Source organism: Takifugu flavidus, chromosome 17 (assembly GCF_003711565.1).
Source record: "Takifugu flavidus isolate HTHZ2018 chromosome 17, ASM371156v2, whole genome shotgun sequence".
In the NCBI taxonomy this organism is placed as follows: Eukaryota; Metazoa; Chordata; class Actinopteri; order Tetraodontiformes; family Tetraodontidae; genus Takifugu; species Takifugu flavidus.
The window spans coordinates 1,366,304-1,385,483 of record NC_079536.1 but is presented as its reverse complement, the minus strand read 5'-3'; the positions used below and the strand labels follow the sequence as shown (position 1 = coordinate 1,385,483).

At 43.0% G+C, this 19,180-nt stretch overlaps 1 protein-coding gene across 6 annotated transcripts in view; it reads left to right on the top strand.

The window, feature by feature from the left end:
- The window catches only part of LOC130514229 (NACHT, LRR and PYD domains-containing protein 14-like), a 115,752-nt gene that overhangs the window by 94,113 nt on the left and 2,459 nt on the right, over positions 1-19,180 (top strand). For 5 of the 6 annotated variants that reach the window (XM_057013710.1, XM_057013713.1, XM_057013714.1 and 2 more), the window contains 9 exons: positions 4,528-4,695; positions 5,299-5,412; positions 7,798-7,901; positions 8,453-10,277; positions 11,204-11,374; positions 13,166-13,339; positions 13,546-13,719; positions 14,252-14,425; positions 17,749-17,922. In XM_057013710.1, the coding sequence (XP_056869690.1) occupies positions 4,528-4,695; positions 5,299-5,412; positions 7,798-7,901; positions 8,453-10,277; positions 11,204-11,374; positions 13,166-13,339; positions 13,546-13,719; positions 14,252-14,425; positions 17,749-17,922 (3,078 nt within the window). The remainder of the gene's footprint in view (positions 1-4,527; positions 4,696-5,298; positions 5,413-7,797; positions 7,902-8,452; positions 10,278-11,203; positions 11,375-13,165; positions 13,340-13,545; positions 13,720-14,251; positions 14,426-17,748; positions 17,923-19,180) is intronic. The other variant, XM_057013706.1, reaches the window with a different exon arrangement.

Genomic DNA, 19,180 nt, shown 5'->3' with positions numbered 1-19,180 from the left:
ATTGGTCAATTATAGTTTCGGTCGTCATCAGAATCCATCAAAAATATTTAAACCAACAAACTACACACAGAACCGCAAAGTTTAGATCTTAAAGGGAGCGACAGGTGAAGATTTAAAGCTCAACGCAGCTGAAGAAGTTCCAAAAAGGAGAAATATCATGTGGTGCTTTGCCGCCACCCGGTGGACACGCGTGGAACTGCAGCTGATAGTTAAACGCGCTCCGACACATTCTGACTCTGCTGCTCCTCCTGGACTCCAGGGCTGCAGAAATATGCTGCTTTTACAAGTCTTTTAAAATCTGTGAAGCATCATAAATCTTATTTATTTAACTAGGTTTATTTAACTAATTCAGTTGCATAGTCAGTTTTAATTTAAATGCAAAAACATATTTAAGGCATTAAAATAGCAAAACTTTTAATCTTGAACCCTCCCAGAATGCTTTTATAGTAGTGGAATATTAATCAACAGCCATAAAGTTGTTCATTAACAGAGGAAAAAGGAAAGGTAAAAGTATTCCGTTCAGACTGAGCAGGAAGACTGAAGACCGCTGTAAAATCCAATAGCTGCCCTGACATGCAAACATTAGTTAACTTTACTAGGTTATCAAAAATATGCATATGTTACTGGTATTTATTAAGTAACAGTCACTTGCATGGTGAAAAACGCAAAATACTTAGTGTTTAGAGTGAAGATTACTTTATTTATAGTTAAGCTAACTCGCAACAATAAGTAGCCACTCACACTGCGCATTCAAAGAAGAAGTGCGCCTGCGCAGTAACAACATAAAAAATAAAAAAATACAGGAAGCTGGAGCTCCAGCAGTGCTTAGAGGGCTGAAGAAAACTTCCCCTGACATCTTACCTGCAAGGTGGTGAGTAGATGATGACTATATTTTCATTTTTGGGTGAACTGTTCCTTTAAGGGGTTATAACCACCAGCAGTAGAAACGTTTTTGACAATGTGCTGCACCTTAATTAGATTAAATTGAGAGACTGTTCTTACTTAAAATCTCCTTTGAAAATATTTCTTGCAGATGCAGTGGAACTGTAAGCAGTGCCTCTTTTCCGCAGACAAAAGAGGAAAGTTGTTAAAACACTGTCGCCTAAAACATGGAGGTTTTACTCGGCAACAACCAACACCATGCCTTCATATGGATTGCTTGTGCGTTTTCAAATCTTTTAATGCACTCAAAGTTCATTTATCTGTTTGGCATTCTCAATCAGACATTGGACAAGCAAGTAAACCCACAGTTGCGTTTCATTGCCAGTTCTGTGAATTCATAGAGCCCTGCACTGAAGATGAGTTTTTCAAACATTTACGCACTCATTTAAAACTTAAACAAAGAGTTCCATGTCCATACGAAGGCTGCACATTTCAGAGCAGTGTATATGCAACATTCAATGCACATAAAAGTCGAGTCCACAGTGGGGAGAAGCCACCTTTGTCTCTTTTTGTCGTGTTTGCCATGCAACGTGCCTTTAACTATTGATTGTGTGGCAGGGCGTGGCCTGCCCTCCGAACAGGTGCCATATGGAGGTAGTGCCTTAATTGGTGGGTGGGGAGAAAAGGTTTATATAAGGCTCTGCCTCCAGCTGGCTTTAGTGTTTTCCCCTTCGACGGGACGGCGGGGTCGCGCGGCTTATCTGGGCGGTTCGACCAACAGAAACCGTTTTACAACGCTTTGCCGTAAGGGCACGCGCGCTAGTCTGCACTGGGCAGGTAAGGCGCAGCAATGCGCGTCACTGACTCCCCCAATCAGTCGATAAACGTTAATGGGGCTGTTCTTGCTGCAGGTGGCTGCCGGCTGGCGTCGGTGGGTCGCGTGGCCCCAGCGGGAACCCTTCACGGAGCGGTGGCGCCACCAAACACAGTCGGCACGGACTTCCTCGCGTACTGGACCCACTGCTGCTTTGGCTCAGTCCCGCTTTCGGGTCTCTCTCTCTCTCTCTCTCTTTCTCTTTCTCTTTCTCTTTCTCTTCTTTTCTTTCTCTCTCTCTCTCTCCTCTTTTCTCTCTCTCTCTTCCCCCCCCCCCCCCCCCCCCCCCCCCCCCGGGGGACGGCGCTGAGACGTAGTGGTGCCGCCGAGGCGACCACGGAGCTGTTGCTTTCATTTTAGATTCTTAACAGTGTGTAAATCGTATCAACTGGCATTTACTCTTTTAGGTTTTGTTCTGTTCGTTTCTTGTTTGATGTGGTCTTGTTGGTCACAATTTATTTGCTTGTCTGTGTGAGGTGTGTGCTCGTCGCGTCAATTGTTACCGCTGGAACTTTAATTGTTCTCTTCTTTGTGGACAGGTGCTGCGGGCCACGGCGGGGACCCAACCCCTGGTGGAGGGCGTTTTCCTCACCCCTCGTGTAGTTTTGTTTGCAGTAGCACGGGTGTTTTTAGTTTGTTTCTCCCCTAATTGAGTTTCACCTGCCGGTGGGGCCCCAGCCCTGTCCACCCCTTTTGTTTGACTTTTGTACAGCCGAGTTATTTTTGTGTTGAGTTGGATTTAATAAAATTGTAGTGCCTAACCCTCAATCCTGTCTCTGCCTCTGGAACAGAACCTTATCTGCGCGTGCCTGTTTTCCGGTTAATTCCTGGGGTGAAATTCCCCAGGTGGCGTTGTCGTTAACCGTTCCACCTCTCTCCACCCCGCCACAATTGGAACTTTATAATTTAATTGCTCACTTCTTTTTGTATCAACCCCACTTTTGTCATTCAATCTATATTTCACTTATTGATCTTGCGTTATTCCTCGTGCCACCTTCACTTTTCCCTGGTTCAGAATTCCATTTCCATACCCTAGACTGGAACGTGACACCTACAGATCAAAAAGTTGACAGTTTGATTCCGCACCCAAAACCGAACATCTGTCAGACGAACTCCAGTTGTTCCCCAGTATTTCAGTTAAAACGTGGACCAAATTGTTCTGAAGAGAGGCGCTTGTGCTGGATATGAGGCGTCAAACCACAAACACGTGAAGTGTAGAGGAAGAAGAAGCGAAAGTGAAAGTTCTCAACTTCGGGCTCCATCTTGAGTGACCGAGCGCTGATGGAAAACCTCTAATATTCAGGTAGCATTTGGTTCTTTCACTGCTGTCGTCTCGAATCAATGTTCCGCTGCGAGATGCGGCTTAATAACCTGCGTGTTCGCAATGAGCGTGCGCGTGTTTCGGACGCACATTGCGGCTGGTCGACGGGAATGTTGTGACGGATGATCAAACTTTGTAGCGTGTTTCCTCTAACTGCGTTTTCCGCTAACCCTGAGCCAACATTTTAGAGGTTGAGGAAGCACATTTTAATACTCACAATAAGTCGACAATATTATTTGCAGTTAGTGGAAAAATCCACGGAAAGAGGGACACAAACGCGACAGTTTTAGCCTCCTCTCTTTGTCCCTCCACCAGGGGACAATCAATCCTTTATTTAAAAAAGGAGAGTATTAAAGAGGGAGAGATCAAGGCATTCCATTTTATTGTTTTAACTGGTTCTTTGTGGAATATGAATTTGTTATTATGGATTTATGAAATGTGTTCTGTTTTGAATAAAGCAGTCAAGAAAACGAAAGGAAAACTAAACCCATGGTGTTTTCATATTTTTGGTCCTGTACATGTGGTCAGATCAGATTAGTCTGAGCAGAATTGGGTGGTTTTTTGCCCTTTGCTGTGTGTCATCTATTCTATTCAGCATGTTGGGTTGCTTGACTTCTGTTGGGTCATGTCAACTTGATCATCACTTCTGAGATATTGACACACCTTTTTCCTGAGGCTGGCTCCAATGCTGCCAACACACCTGGCCATGGATATGGTGGGACTTCTGTGATGAGTGGGGTCAGAGGTGGTGGACAAGCTCTGCTCCAAAACAAGCTTGCTAGATATGTTTGGGATCTCCTCCGCCACAACCACCAGCTGCAACTAGTAGCTGTGCACGCCATGCAGAGTTTTGACCTCTAGGTCAGGCTACAAATGTTTTTTCCAGCACCATCATGTGTTGGTGAGAAACATGATGCACCTGATCAAAAAAGCTGCTTGTAATCTGACAGACGAGCCATGATGAGATGTCAAGGTGCGTTGTTGAAAACGAAGATCCTCTTCTTGGAATCCTGTCTGAGATGACAGAAGATGATGCTGCATTTGACCGACTTTGATGATGTGATGACTTATTTCTGTTTAGTTTTGAATGCATTCTCATCTTATTTGTTGAATTTAATGTTGAGAACTGACATCTTGAAAGAATTTAGGTTTTCTTGGAAACCATAAAAAATGATTTAATTTGTATTTGTGTGCGTCCGTCTAATGCCACCGCACCTTTTGAAACACCCAGGAGAAACATTTTTTCCACAACTATTTTATATTTAACATGGTGTAAACTTTTAAGATGTCCCAAAACTTTTTTCCAATATATATGTGGCCTGTATGATGTACAGGTGACATCATATAATAGATTTTGATGTGAATGAGCCGACAATACGTCATTGGACAGACCTCTGCTTGTCTTCATACTGAGAATCATGTTCTTTAATCTTATTTTCTGTGTCAGCAGACTGTTCCTGCTTAACCGTTTAGACTCACATTTAAAAATGAGCGAATGTGTGATGGAAGAGGAAGAGAGAGCAGAGTCCACAGTGCCCAGCTGTGTGTCCATGAAGAGCGACATGTCCAAAGACCGCCCTTTAAACTTCGGTATTGGACCTCAAGGCTCACCTTTAAAGTAAGGTTTTCTGAACCACATAACTCTGCCTTAGAACATTTCTCAACCATACAAAACATCATTTTGTGGGTATTAGCCTCTACTATCGTGAAAAATGAAATTCATCAGGTCCTTAAAATGAAACGGTGCACAGTCCTTTCACCATGTTGGCCTGTGGAAAACCAGTGTTGTCGGGCCGATGGACCAGCGTCCCCGTCGTTGCCGGACCACCGTTGGCCACCAGTTGGGTTTTGGGATCAAAGTGGGGGCGTTTCCTGTATCCGGTTTTCCTCACGGATCCATGACTACAACATGTTGCTGCAAGTGCAGAGACGTTTGCTCTGGAAAGAACTTTAGAGCACATTCAGTGCTGCAGGATGAGGGGCTGGAAAAGGTGCCAGTTCTTTTCTCACTGCAGGGAACAGTTAAAAAAAGCAGCTTAAACTCTGAAAACATGAAAATTATACATATATATCATTGATTTATTGATTCAGTTGTTAGCCAGAATGTATTAGAAATGTCCCTGTTTGATAAAAATGCAGTGAATTGGGATTATTGAACTACAACCTCTCCAGATTATTTACCTTCATCACAGTCTCATCACTATTTCTGATGTTTCCTCAGGATGGGCGAGGACAGAGCAGAGTCCACAGTGCCCAGCTGGGTGTCCCTGAAGAGTGACCACTCCAAAGTCGACCCTTTAAACTTTGGTATCAGACCTCAAGGCTTATCTTTAAAGTAAGGTTTTCTGAACCACATAACTCTGCCTTAGAACATTTCACAACCATACAAAACATCATTTTGTGGGTATTAGCCTCTACTATCGTGAAAAATGAAATTCATCAGGTCCTTAAAATGAAACTCACAATAAGTCGACAATATTATTTGCAGTTAGTGGAAAAATCCACGGAAAGAGGGACACAAACGCGACAGTTTTAGCCTCCTCTCTTTGTCCCTCCACCAGGGGACAATCAATCCTTTATTTAAAAAAGGAGAGTATTAAGAGGGAGAGATCAAGGCATTCCATTTTATTGTTTTAACTGGTTCTTTGTGGAATATGAATTTGTTATTATGGATTTATGAAATGTGTTCTGTTTTGAATAAAGCAGTCAAGAAAACGAAAGGAAAACTAAACCCATGGTGTTTTCATATTTTTGGTCCTGTACATGTGGTCAGATCAGATTAGTCTGAGCAGAATTGGGTGTTTTTTGCCCTTTGCTGTGTGTCATCTATTCTATTCAGCATGTTGGGTTGCTTGACTTCTGTTGGGTTGTGTCAACTTGATCATCACTTCTGAGATATTGACACACCTTTTTCCTGAGGCTGGCTCCAATGCTGCCAACACACCTGGCCATGGATATGGTGGGACTTCTGTGATGAGTGGGGTCAGAGGTGGTGGACAAGCTCTGCTCCAAAACAAGCTTGCTAGATATGTTTGGGATCTCCTCCGCCACAACCACCAGCTGCAACTAGTAGCTGTGCACGCCATGCAGAGTTTTGACCTCTAGGTCAGGCTACAAATGTTTTTTCCAGCACCATCATGTGTTGGTGAGAAACATGATGCACCTGATCAAAAAAAGCTGCTTGTAATCTGACAGACGAGCCATGATGAGATGTCAAGGTGCGTTGTTGAAAACGAAGATCCTCTTCTTGGAATCCTGTCTGAGATGACAGAAGATGATGCTGCATTTGACCCACTTTGATGATGTGATGACTTATTTCTGTTTAGTTTTGAATGCATTCTCATCTTATTTGTTGAATTTAATGTTGAGAACTGACATCTTGAAAGAATTTAGGTTTTCTTGGAAACCATAAAAAATGATTTAATTTGTATTTGTGTGCGTCCGTCTAATGCCACCGCACCTTTTGAAACACCCAGGAGAAACATTTTTTCCACAACTATTTTATATTTAAAATGGTGTAAACTTTTAAGATGTCCCAAAACTTTTTTCCAATATATGTGGCCTGTATGATGTACAGGGTGACATCATATAATAGATTTTGATGTGAATGAGCCGACAATACGTCATTGGACAGACCTCTGCTTGTCTTCATACTGAGAATCATGTTCTTTAATCTTATTTTCTTTTTCTGTGTCAGCAGACTGTTCCTGCTTAACCGTTTAGACTCACATTTAAAAATGAGCGAATGTGTGATGGAAGAGAGGAGAGAGCAGAGTCCACAGTGCCCAGCTGTGTGTCCATGAAGAGCGACATGTCCAAAGGGAACCCTTTAAACTTCGGTATTGGACCTCAAGGCTCACCTTTAAAGTAAGGTTTTCTGAACCACATAACTCTGCCTTAGAACATTTAACAACCATACAAAACATCATTTTGTGGGTATTAGCCTCCACTATCGTGAAAAATGAAATTCATCAGGTCCTTAAAATGAAACGGTGCACCAACATGTCAGGCGTTCGTTCCCATTAACTCCCATGTTAATTTTAGTGTGGTAAATCTTTTAAAACTGAAAAAAAAAAAATTGCTTGTGTTTTTAACTGGTCATTTCTCCTACATGGGTTAACATCATCTCACAAAAATTCCTAGGCATATATTTTAAAGTTTCCCAACAATATCCATCATTGCAGAGTGCTCCAGCTCTCCATTTAGATACGGATGGGTAAGACATGGCAGGTCTGTGCAGCTTGTTCTGCCACACTGTTCCACCACATGTCATGAAAATTCATTAAAAAGTCTATTTTTAAGGCTCCTGGTTCTAATAAACCCATAGACAACAATATCAGTCATTTCTAAATGGTTGAAATAAGCTTTTGAATACGCGTGACCTCTGTGCTATTTAATGATCAGTTTCAGAGATCAGACTACTGTATTTGGAGCATAAATGGAGAACTTTTGTTCTATTCTATGAGTTTATATTCCTGATTTGGCACTTTTATTTTTAACATAAATTCACAATGAAGAAAAGCCACTAAACACTTAGATCAAATACACTTTTCTCCAACTAAACGAGCTTGTTAGAACCTAAATAACTTTATATTTTTTGCTCAGTGTTCATTCAATCTTCAACTGTCAGAGCAAACTGAAAGTAGAAGTGAACGCAGCCTTTCTTAGGCGTTGCTAACGCCCAGTAGACATGTATAACCACTATTCCCATTTTTGACAGCTATCAGAAATGGTCTGCTTCCATTGGAGATTCCTCCTGTCCCGGGGGTGAAAAGAAACGGAGAACTGAACTGCAGACCGCCGACCTGAACAACAGCGTCTCACGTAAGCTCGTACATTTGTATTTATAAGATACTTTTGGGTCGGAATAAAGGAACAACTTGTGTATTTACAATGTGCAAGAGAAGATCCAGAGAGCACTTGTTTGGTTCCACTGGAACCCCTGGACCCTCTTCAGACCTTCCTAAATGCTTAGACAGTATTTAGCAACATTTAGTCATTTAGTTCTGGAAAGTGTTAAAGAGCTGAAGGCAGGTGACCTTTACAGGACAATGGGTCTGCTGAGAATGATGTGTTTGGAGAAGGTTTGATGTGTTTTTCTAAATATCATCCAGCTTTTACCAGCTGTTTAGTCCAAGCAAACTCTTGGAAGACATGGAAATGGTTGTTATAGACTAAATTACATTGAAACCTAATGAAATAAAAGAATAGGTGTACATAAGAAGACATAACATTTAAAACTGACAGTGAGATGGGTCATTACCCGACTGTTGCTTCTATCATTCAAACATGACAGAATATTTTCCAGTTGAGGACATCTGTGTTACTGCTGTAGATGACAATTGTAAAATGATTTAAAAGATTGTTTGTTTCAGAGGGTGGTGATCTGCAGGAGGTGATAGAAGGTCATAAGATGAGTCTGAAGAGAAGATGTGAACATGTGACTGAAGGAACTCATGAAGCAGGAAGTGGAACCCTGCTGAACAAGATCTACACTGAGCTCTACATCACTGAGGGACAAAGTGAGGAGGTGGACACACAACATGAGGTGAGACAGCTTGAGAGAACCTCCAAGAAGAACATCCAGGACACTCCAATCAAGTGCCAGGACATCTTCAAAGTCTTATCTGAGCAACAGAGACACATCAGAGTGGTTCTGACCAATGGTGTCGCCGGCGTTGGAAAAACCTTCTCAGTGCAGAAGTTCAGTCTGGACTGGGCAGAAGGTTTGGAGAACCAAGACATCAGTCTGGTGCTTCCGCTCTCATGCAGGGAGCTGAACTTGATCAGAGATGAGCAGCACAGTCTTCTCTCACTGCTTCATGTTTTCCATCCAACATTACAGAAGATCAGAGCAGAAGATCTGACTGTCTGGAAACTTCTGTTCATCTTTGATGGCCTGGATGAAAGCAGATTTTCACTGGATTTCAACAAGCATCAGGTCATCTCTGATGTCACACAAGTATCGTCAGTTGGCGTGCTCCTGGTGAACCTCATCCAGGGGAACCTGCTTCCCTCAGCTCTCATCTGGATCACCTCCAGACCTGCAGCAGCCTATCAGATTCCTCCCTCGTGTGTTGACAGGATCACAGAAGTACGAGGCTTCACTGACTCCCAGAAGGAGGAGTACTTCAGGAGGAGGTTCAGTGAGGAAGATCTGTCCAAGAGAATCATCTCACACATCAAGGCCTCCAGGAGCCTCCACATCATGTGTCTGATCCCAGTTTTCTGCTGGATCACTGCTATAGTTCTAGAGGACATGATGACCAGAGACCAGAGAGGAGAGCTGCCCAAAACCCTGACTGACCTCTACTCACACTTCCTGAGGGTTCAGATAAAGAGGAAAAAGCAGAAGTATGGAGGAAAGCAGAGACCAGAGGAACTGACTGAGGCTGACAAAGAACTCCTTCTGAAGTTAGGTCGGCTGGCGTTTGAACATCTGGAGAAAGGAAACATCATGTTCTACTCAAAAGACCTGAAGCGATGTGGACTGGACGTCTCCGAGGTGTCGGTGTACTCAGGAGTTTGTACAGAGATCTTCAAAAGAGAGAGTGTGATCTTCCAGAAATCAGTCTACTGCTTTGTTCATCTGAGCATTCAGGAGTTTCTGGCTGCCGTCTACATGTTCCACTGTTACACCATCAAGAATAAAGGGATTATGGAGTCTTTCCCAAAATATTCGAAACCAATATCCTTTTTCCGGTTTGTTGGGTTGTTAAATAACGATCCAGTCACATCTCTTGATGACTTCCTCAGGAGAGCACTAATGAAATCTCTCAAAAGTAAAAATGGCCACCTGGACTTGTTTGTTCGCTTCCTTCATGGTCTCTCTCTGGAGTCCAATCAGAGGATCTTGGGTGGACTGTTGGATCAGACGGAGAACCACCCAGAAACCATCCAGAAGGTCCTCAACAACCTGAAGGAGGTGAACAGTGATAAAATCTCCCCAGACAGAAGCATCAACATCTTCCACTGTCTGATGGAGATGAAGGATCAGTCAGTCCATCAGGAGATCCAAGAGTTCCTGAAGTCAGGGAAGAAATCAGAGAGGAGACTGTCAGAGATCCACTGTTCAGCTCTGGCCTACCTGCTGCAGATGTCAGAGGAGGTTCTGGATGAGCTGAACCTGCAGCAGTACAACACCTCAGTGGAGGGACGACGTCGCCTGATTCCAGCTGTGAGGAACTGCAGGAAGGCCGAGTAAGTAAAGATTTTTGAGGCCGGACATCAGCGTTTAAATCAAGCGAGTGGATCATGTCAGGTAGCAATACCCCCTCCAGTGGTCATTCCTTCAATTCTTTATTTCCATTGCAGCGTCCATAAATTAAAAAAACAACAATTCATTCAGAAATGTTCAACACTGGCTGGATATAAGTTCAAAGGTCAATCCAGACAAACCAACATAAGGCAGGAATAATAGGAGCCACAAGTTAACTGACTATCATGAAATGACTGTCATGTCATTAAATAACTTTTGTTTGTTTGTATACATCGTATTCTAACGACAGAAAAACACATTTTAACTAATGACACGTGACTATTTTGCTTCATTTGTTCAACGTAAAAACAGCCGGCCTCGTTGGTTTAAATGGGTGTTTTAGGTCTTTGTGGCGGTTCCGTTTGGAGTCTTTATGTGACCCACAAAGTTGTTTGAGCCTTTCCACACCCGTTAGGTGGCAACTTCATCACTAGCAACAAAAGGTGCAGTGAAAATGATTTGAAGGGAAACAGGCAGATAGAACAGAAGCTGAGGGCAATCGATGCAACCAGAGACACTGATTTCATCGATCGGATCGCTGAATTAAGACTTGATGCACGATCGTACAAATTGTATGAAATGCAAAATATCCAAAGAGCCGATAGACAGATAAAAAGTTGCACGTTTCTTTAAACCATTTGCTATAATCATTTTAAATATTGAGTAATTATGAGCTGTTCTAATATAAGACAAATGTTAAGAATAATTCAGTGTCATTTCAGATCTGATGGTCGTTCAAACTGTTGCTCTACGGTGTTGAATTTAGCTTTTCCAGGAAATGAGCTACATTTGTGTTTAGGTAGATTCTCAGATAAGTTGATTAGAAATCCCAAAGTTTGACTCACTATTTTTGTTTCATACACAACAGACTGTCTGGTCGTTTTCTTTCAAAGAGTCATTGGGAAGTTGTGGCCTCAGCAATGACGTCAAACCCTTCTCATCTACGGGAGCTGAGCTTAAGCCAAAGCCTGACAGATGCCGTAGTAAAGTTACTGTCTTCTGCAATGATGCATCCAAACTGCAGACTGGAGACGCTCAGGTCAGTCAGAGATGATCCAGTACTTTCCCAGGTGTAACTAGTTAGACAATAAATGTTTACATGTTTGATCTTTGTTATAAACGTAGTGTTACAGTTCTCGGAAAAAAGACCACACAGGACAGATTTGCAGTATTAAATTGGTTGTGGAAATCTGTCCCATGTGAGGATGGTCATCAATGACTAGAAAGGAAGTATCAGTTGTAGATTTGTCTTGTTTTATTTTAGGCTGGCCACAAAACCGCCCAAACATTCGGACAAATCAAAAATGGTTCTTCCTGTCTTTTAAAGATCAGAAGGAAAACTAGAAAACCCAAAAAGAAAGCTGCTGCAGTGTGCCATGCCCCTTCTCTACTGAGAAAAGCCATCCCAAAAAAGAGAAAAGCCCAAGTGTGAAGTGAGCACCCTGTTAAACCTTGGTACCAAAAGCCTGCAGTCATTCTCATCTTAGGTGGCTTCATTCCAGCCAGAAGCCCAAACCTGCCTCCCTCTTAAAGGGGCAGCAGGTCAGTCCAACCACAGAAACCTTCATGAAGATCTGAAGCTTTCAGCATCCACAATTGTTGCACCTCACTTCCATTGGAGTCCAAATCAGAAGTCAACAAGTTGATTCTACACCGATTCTACACAATGCAACCGTTTAAAAAGGTTTCCATGCAGAAGTTTTCACACATTTTTATATAAATCTGTTTGTTCATCGCCTCCTTCTTTTGTAATGATCGTTAAAGAAAATGACCTTATTTGAGTTTTTCTCCTCACAAATATGACTTTCTATGAACGATGCAATAAATGCAGCTTGCAATCTAAGACAATATGGAAGTATGTGTATATAATAGTAGTGGAAGTACTTTCTATGTTATTAAAGAAAAACCTGCTTTTAGTCAACAAAATCTAAGACATCAACCAAAAATCCTAATTTTCTATAATCTAATATAAAACAGTAGAGAAGACTCTTTCTGCAGAGACACTGGTGGCAGGAATGCAGAAGTATCACCTGCTCAACTTGGAAGGTGGAGCAGAAACCACCAGCTGAGAAGGTCCTCAGCGAGAGGAAGTGGTGGAGAACCATGAAATTTGCTAAGCTCCAGCTCAGCTCCAGAGACGGGCTGAGCTGGAGCTGTGGCACCAGGTATCGCCCAGAAGAGCCTCCAACAAACAAGCTCTTCTCTTGGGAGGAGAGGGCTTTGAATCTCAGCTCAGTGTGCTTGTCTCTAGTGGGTGGCAGCTGCACCTTTTCCTGAGGTCCTTGTTGATGCCCTGAGGGGAATTGATGCTCGTGCAATGTTTTCTGGCAGCATTGAGCTTGCAGTGGGGCAATCAAACACACTGTGGGGGGCTCTCTTTCCTTCTCTCATCTGGAGAACAAGTGACACCAGCTGCCAATCATTGTTGGAGAAATGTGCAGTCAGGGGAACGATGCGTCCAGACTATAGCCACCCTTCCAGCATCCAGCAGTGTCTAAAACCTTTGATTTGGTTTCACCAGAGAGTGTAGGGATTGCAGGGTCGCTGCAGCATCGCCCACAAGCTGTCAGGAGTGGGTCGCTTTGTCCCAACTCCTGACAAGAGTTGAGTGCTATTGAGAAATGTGGTCTCACAAACTTGGAAGGTATTTTGACCTACACACACTTTACATACGGTGTAGATCTTGTCCAACCGCCCTGAAAGAACCCAAAATACGAACATACGGCAGATAAGCCGGTGCAGGACCAGAGGTTTGTTGCTTGTAAGCTGTGTTTTGCTCTGGTACATGTTGATTTTTATTTGTCTTCTCTCAAAATAATTGTTATTTTAGTCTTAGTGACTGCAGGTTATCAGAGACCAGCTGTGATTCTGTGGCCTCAGCTCTGAAGTCCAACCTCTCCCATCTGAGGGTTCTGGACCTGAGCTCCAACACGTTGCAGGATTCAGGAGTGAAGCGGCTCTGTTCTGGACTGGAGAGTCCAAACTGTAAACTGGAGAGGCTCAGGTCAGTCTTCATTTTTCTACCTATATACCAGCTGCTAAGATGGTGAAGTGAGGCTGTTCTCAACACTGCTGTGATGCACAACATTAAAAAAATTCCTTGTAATATCGTGAATTCAGGTCTGACCCAACTAAGAACTAACGTAGGTTTAGTACTGACGCAGATAACATGCAGACCTGCACCGTATAACCTCATCCTGCATTTTTCAGATTGCTTTACTGCTGGTTATCAGAGATCAGCTGTGACTCTCTGGCCTCGGCGCTGAGGTCCAATCCCTCCCATCTCAGAGAACTGGACCTGAGTGTGAACAAGCTGCAGGATCCAGGAGTGAAGCTGCTCTGTGGTTTTCTCCACTTTCCAAACTGCCGACTGGAAACTCTGGGGTAAACACCATTCTCAAAAATGTCCATTATTCCATCCGAGGGTCCTCACACTTTCTGAGTGTGTGTGTTGTGCCCAGTTCCTTCAGGAGGGAGGGCCACACGGGGACCACTTATTCATGATAAATTGATTTAAGGACAATGAAAAAGCCGACAGATGGTAACCAAAATTAGACAAAACTAGGTGAGGGTGCCTGGTAGACACCAGCCAACGAGGAGGTAGATGGTGAGGGAGACAGGAAGTCATCTAAGACAGGTTGTGCCTTTAAAGATGAGCCACAGGTGAGATGGATCTCCATGATGAGATGGGAGGGAAAGAGGTGGGGAGAACCTGGGAAGAGTGAGGGCCAGAACAATATATATTCTCCTTTGGAACAGAGCAAACCTGAGAGGTTGGAATTGTGGTAATTACATATTACTATCATTTTTTAACCTGTAACTAAATTAAATATTTACAGATCATGCCTTTGATTAACCTGTCAGATTAATACTGGTTTCACTTATAACCTTATAAAAGTTTCCCTTCTTTATTTAGATTATGGGGCTGCAGCTTATCAGAGATCAGCTGTGACTCTCTGGCCTCGGCGCTGAGGTCCAATCCCTCCCATCTCAGAGAACTGGACCTGAGTGAGAACAAGCTGAAGGATTCAGGAGTGAAGCTGCTCTGTGGTTTTCTCCACTCTCCAAACTGCCGACTGGAAACTCTGAGGTAAACACCATTCTCAAAAATGTCCATTATTCCATCCGAGGGTCCTCACACTTTCTGAGTGTGTGTGTGTTGTGCCCAGTTCCTTCAGGAGGGAGGGCCACACGGGGACCAGTTATTCATGATAAGTTGATTTAAGGACAATGAAAAAGCCGACAGATGGTAACCAAAATTAGACAAAAGTACGTGAGGGTGCCTGGTAGACACCAGCCAACGAGGAGGTAGATGGTGAGGGAGACAGGAAGTCATCTAAGACAGGTTGGCTGTTTCTGAAACCACCCCCTATACCACATGTGTCAAACTCAGGCCCGCGGGCCAAATTTGGCCTGCAGTGTATTTCTAATTGGCCCGCGAGATCATATCAAATGTGCATTAGAGCTGTCCCGCGGTGTATACTGTACCGCTAATACTACAAATCCCACAGTGCTTTGCTCGTATATTGGTGCGCAGTCAAAACCGGCAAGCGCTCCTTTTTTCTGTTGACAGTCATTGACAACCATGCTCCAGACACATCGGACAAATTAATTTTACCTCCACAAAAATGGCCAAACGAAAGATGGACAACAGGAGCTTTTAAAACAGGTGGGAGGCAGATTATCTGTTCACAAATATAAAGGACAGACCTGTTTGTCTTGTGTGCGGAGCTAACGTGGCTGTAACGAAAGAATATAACAAGAAGACACTATGAAACAAAACATTCTGAAAAGTACAAGGACCTGGACGTAAAGCAGAAGCTGCAGAAGGTGGAGGAGATGAAAAGAAGTCTGGTTTGCCGGCAGTCTATGTTCCTGAAAGCAAAATCAGAAAGTGAAGCTGCTGTAAAGGCTAGCTTTATTGTGGCAGCAGAGATAGCAAAATCAGCCCGGCCCTGTAATGAGGGAGAGTTTGTCAAAAAGTGCATGGTCAAAGTTTGAGACATCGTGTGCCCAGATAAAAAGCAAGAATTTATAAATGTGAGCCTGAGCAGAAACACCGTGGCTGAGCGCGTGTGTGAGCTTTCCACTAATCTACATGAACAACTAATAAAAAAGGGAAAAGATTTTATTGCATACTCCCCTGCTGTGGATGAGAGCAGCCACACGTCTGATACTGCCCAGCTGTCAATCTTCATCCGTGGAGTAGACTCCAGCCTGTGCGTCACAGAGGAACTTTTAGGATTAAAATCAATACATGGCACCACCACAGGAAAAGATATCTTTGAAGAGGTATCCAAATGTATAACTGAAATGAGCCTGCCTTGGGATAAACTTGTGGGACTGACGACAGATGGTGCACCCGCGGTGTGCGGTCAAAAGAGTGGATTGGTCAGCAGGATTCAGGAGAAGATGCGGGAGGAAGCTGCAGGTGAACTTACGGTTTATCACTGTATCACACATCAGGAAGCGCTCTGTGGCAAAGCTCTGCAAATGGAACATGTTATGAGCTCTATAAAACGAGTCGTCACCTTCATAAGAGCCAAAGGTTTGAATCACCGGCAGTTCAAGTCTTTTCTGGAGGAGTTGGATTGGGAATACAGAGATGTGCCCTATCACACAGAGGTGAGACGGCCAAGCAGAGGAAAAGTACTGAACAGATGTTTTGAGCTACGTGAGGAAATCTGTCAGTTTATGGAAAACAAAGGGAAGGACACAACAGAGCTGAGAGATAAAACGTTCCTGTGTGAGCTTGCATTTCTGTCTGACATTGTGAGCACTCGATGTGCTTAACCTGCAGCTTCAGGGACGGGGCCACATCATCACAGACATGTACGCAGCAGTGAGGGCCTTTAAAACTAAGTTGTGTCTGTGGAAGACTCAGATGCTGCTAGGAAACTTGGGTCATTTTCCGTGCTGCCAAACCATGGCAGAGCAAATCTCTCCTGCCGTGCTGCCGAGCGCACAGTTTGCTGAAAGAATCAACGCGCTCAGCGCCGAGTTTTCCCGGCGATTTGCCGACTTTGAGGCTCAGAAAGGGAGATTTGAACTGCTCAGTAACCCGTTTGCGATGGACGTGGAAAGCGCACCAACCAGCCTCCAAATGGAGCTAATTGAACTCCAATGTAATGAGATGCTCAAATCAAAACATGACTGTTGGTGCTGCGCGGTTTCCATGTTTCCTCCCAGACACAATGCCTCAATTACGCACCCAAGCTGCTCAGATGCTCTCAATGTTCGGCAGCACATATCTATGTGAACAACTGTTCTCTATGATGAAGGTGAACAAAACACCTGACAGAAGTCGACTCACTGATGAACACCTTCACTCCGTCCTGAGGCTTTCCTCAGCTCAGAGCCTGACCCCAGACATTGATGAACTTGCATCTAAGAGAAGATGCCAGGTATCTGGCTTAGACCGATGTGCAGAGTAAACCAGAGTGTAGCAAACTGAGCTTGAATATATCTGTTTCTTATGCACTTTTTCTACTGCACGGCATGGTCTGATAATAGTTGGAATGTTGGATTGTTATTGAATGACATTATTTTTGGTTCTTTTGTTGTTGGCTTTGAAAAAGATTTACTTTAAAAAGGAACTTGAAAGGATATGGGGAGAGACATACTTTATTTATTTATTTATTTAAATAAGAAATGAATACCACTGATGTGTCTTTTATTTCAAATTTAATTTCTCATGTTTGTAATATCAAGCGTTGGTTGTTCCAGATTCTGTGTTTAAGCAAAACTAAAGTTTGTTTCCATATGAAAAGGTTAAACATTACATATCAGTTGCAGTTAATTTTTCAATAAATATTGAGTTTGGCCCGTGACTTTACTTCACTGCTTAATTTTGGCCCACTGTGAATTTGAGTTTGACACCCCTGCCCTATAGTGCACTCAATAGTGTGGACGCCATTTTGAAATAGAGTCCGAATTGTTCGTGAGCATCGCTGTACCCTATGTAGTGCACTCAATGTATCCCACAATGCACTGCGAACAGTACTGTAGTGTACAAGCGAACACCCTAACTCGGAAAATGTATCCACCCTAGCCCCCAGCCGTGAAGGCTGATGGGATACATTTTTTAACGTAATTCCTACTGTGCGGTTTGATATATGAAATTTTTGGAAATAAGAATTTTTTTTCAGTAGGGGTCCAATATGATCATCTTAAAATATTACAACATAAATGTGTAAAAACAAATCAATCATTCTTCACTGATCCCCCCCCCTCACTTAAAATTGTTCTTCGGAATCGTCTGTTCCTCACCAGGCAACAGAATCTCAGTAAAAGAATATTTACAAAGATGAAAAGTAGCTTTGATCCATTTTTTGATGAAAAATTGCTTGATTACGTTTCAGATTAATACTGGTTTCACTTATAACCTTATAAAAGTTTCCCTTCTTTATTTAGATTATGGCGCTGCAGGTTATCAGAGATCAGCTGTGACTCTCTGGCCTCGGCGCTGAGGTCCAATCCCTCCCATCTCAGAGAACTGGACCTGAGTCGGAACCAGCTGAAGGATTCAGGAGTGAAGCTGCTCTGTGGTTTTCTCCACTTTCCAAACTGCCGACTGGAAACTCTGAGGTAAACACCATTCTCAAAAATGTCCATTATTCCATCCGAGGGTCCTCACACTTTCTGAGTGTGTGTGTTGTGCCCAGTTCCTTCAGGGGGGAGGGCCACACGGGGACCACTTATTCATGATAAATTGATTTAAGGACAATGAAAAAGCCGACAGATGGGAACCAAAATTAGACAAAACTAGGTGAGGGTGCCTGGTAGACACCAGCCAACGAGGAGGGAGATGGTGAGGGAGACAGGAAGTCATCTAAGACAGGTTGGCTGTTTCTGAAACCACCCCCTATACCCTACATAGTGCACTCAATAGTGTGGACGCCATTTTGAAATAGAGTCCGAATTGTTAGTGAGCATCGCTGTACCCTATGTAGTGCACTCAATGTATCCCACAATGCACTGCAAAAAGTACAAGCAAGCACCCTAACTCGGAAAATGTATCCACCCTAGCCCCCACCCGTAAAGGCTGATGGGATACATTTTTTAACGTAATTCCTACTGTGCGGTTTGATATATGACATTTTTGGAAATAAGATTTTTTTTCAGTAGGGGACCAATATGATCATCTTAAAATATTACAACATAAATGTGTAAAAACAAATCAATCATTCTTCACTGATCCCCCCCCCCCTCACTTAAAATTGTTCTTCGGAATCGTCTGTTCCTCACCAGGCGACAGAATCTCAGTAAAAGAATATTTACAAAGATGAAAAGTAGCTTTGATCCATTTTTTGATGAAAAATTGCTTTATTAAATGTTTTCACTACAGCAGAATATGACTTGAGAATGTTCCATCACGTCTTGGCTTGAAAATGTCAAGGGACACTAATTATTTTAGGTAATAAGTAATTATTATTGTATTATTATTGACATTAATATTTCATTTTACTATATAAAGTTAATTATAGGGTAAAATATTGCATTTTCATAAAATGACCGCTGAATGTATTTCTGATGGGTTAAAATAATTAAATGGACCCGGCCACTTTTCCCGGCGACCAGTTCGTAATTATTATGTGACACCATGACGTCACTTTACGTGCGCCGTAAATGACGCCGTTGTCCGAATACTAACTTTAAATTGAGTGCGCTACGTAGTTCACTCAATCCATGTCCCCCATGTAGTGAGTAGTGAACAGGGAACGAGGGTGTGGAGTCGGAAACAGCCGTTGTGCCTTTAAAGATGAGCCACAGGTGAGATGGATCTCCATGATGAGATGGGAGGGAAAGAGGTGGGAGAACCTGGGAAGAGTGAGGGCCAGAACAA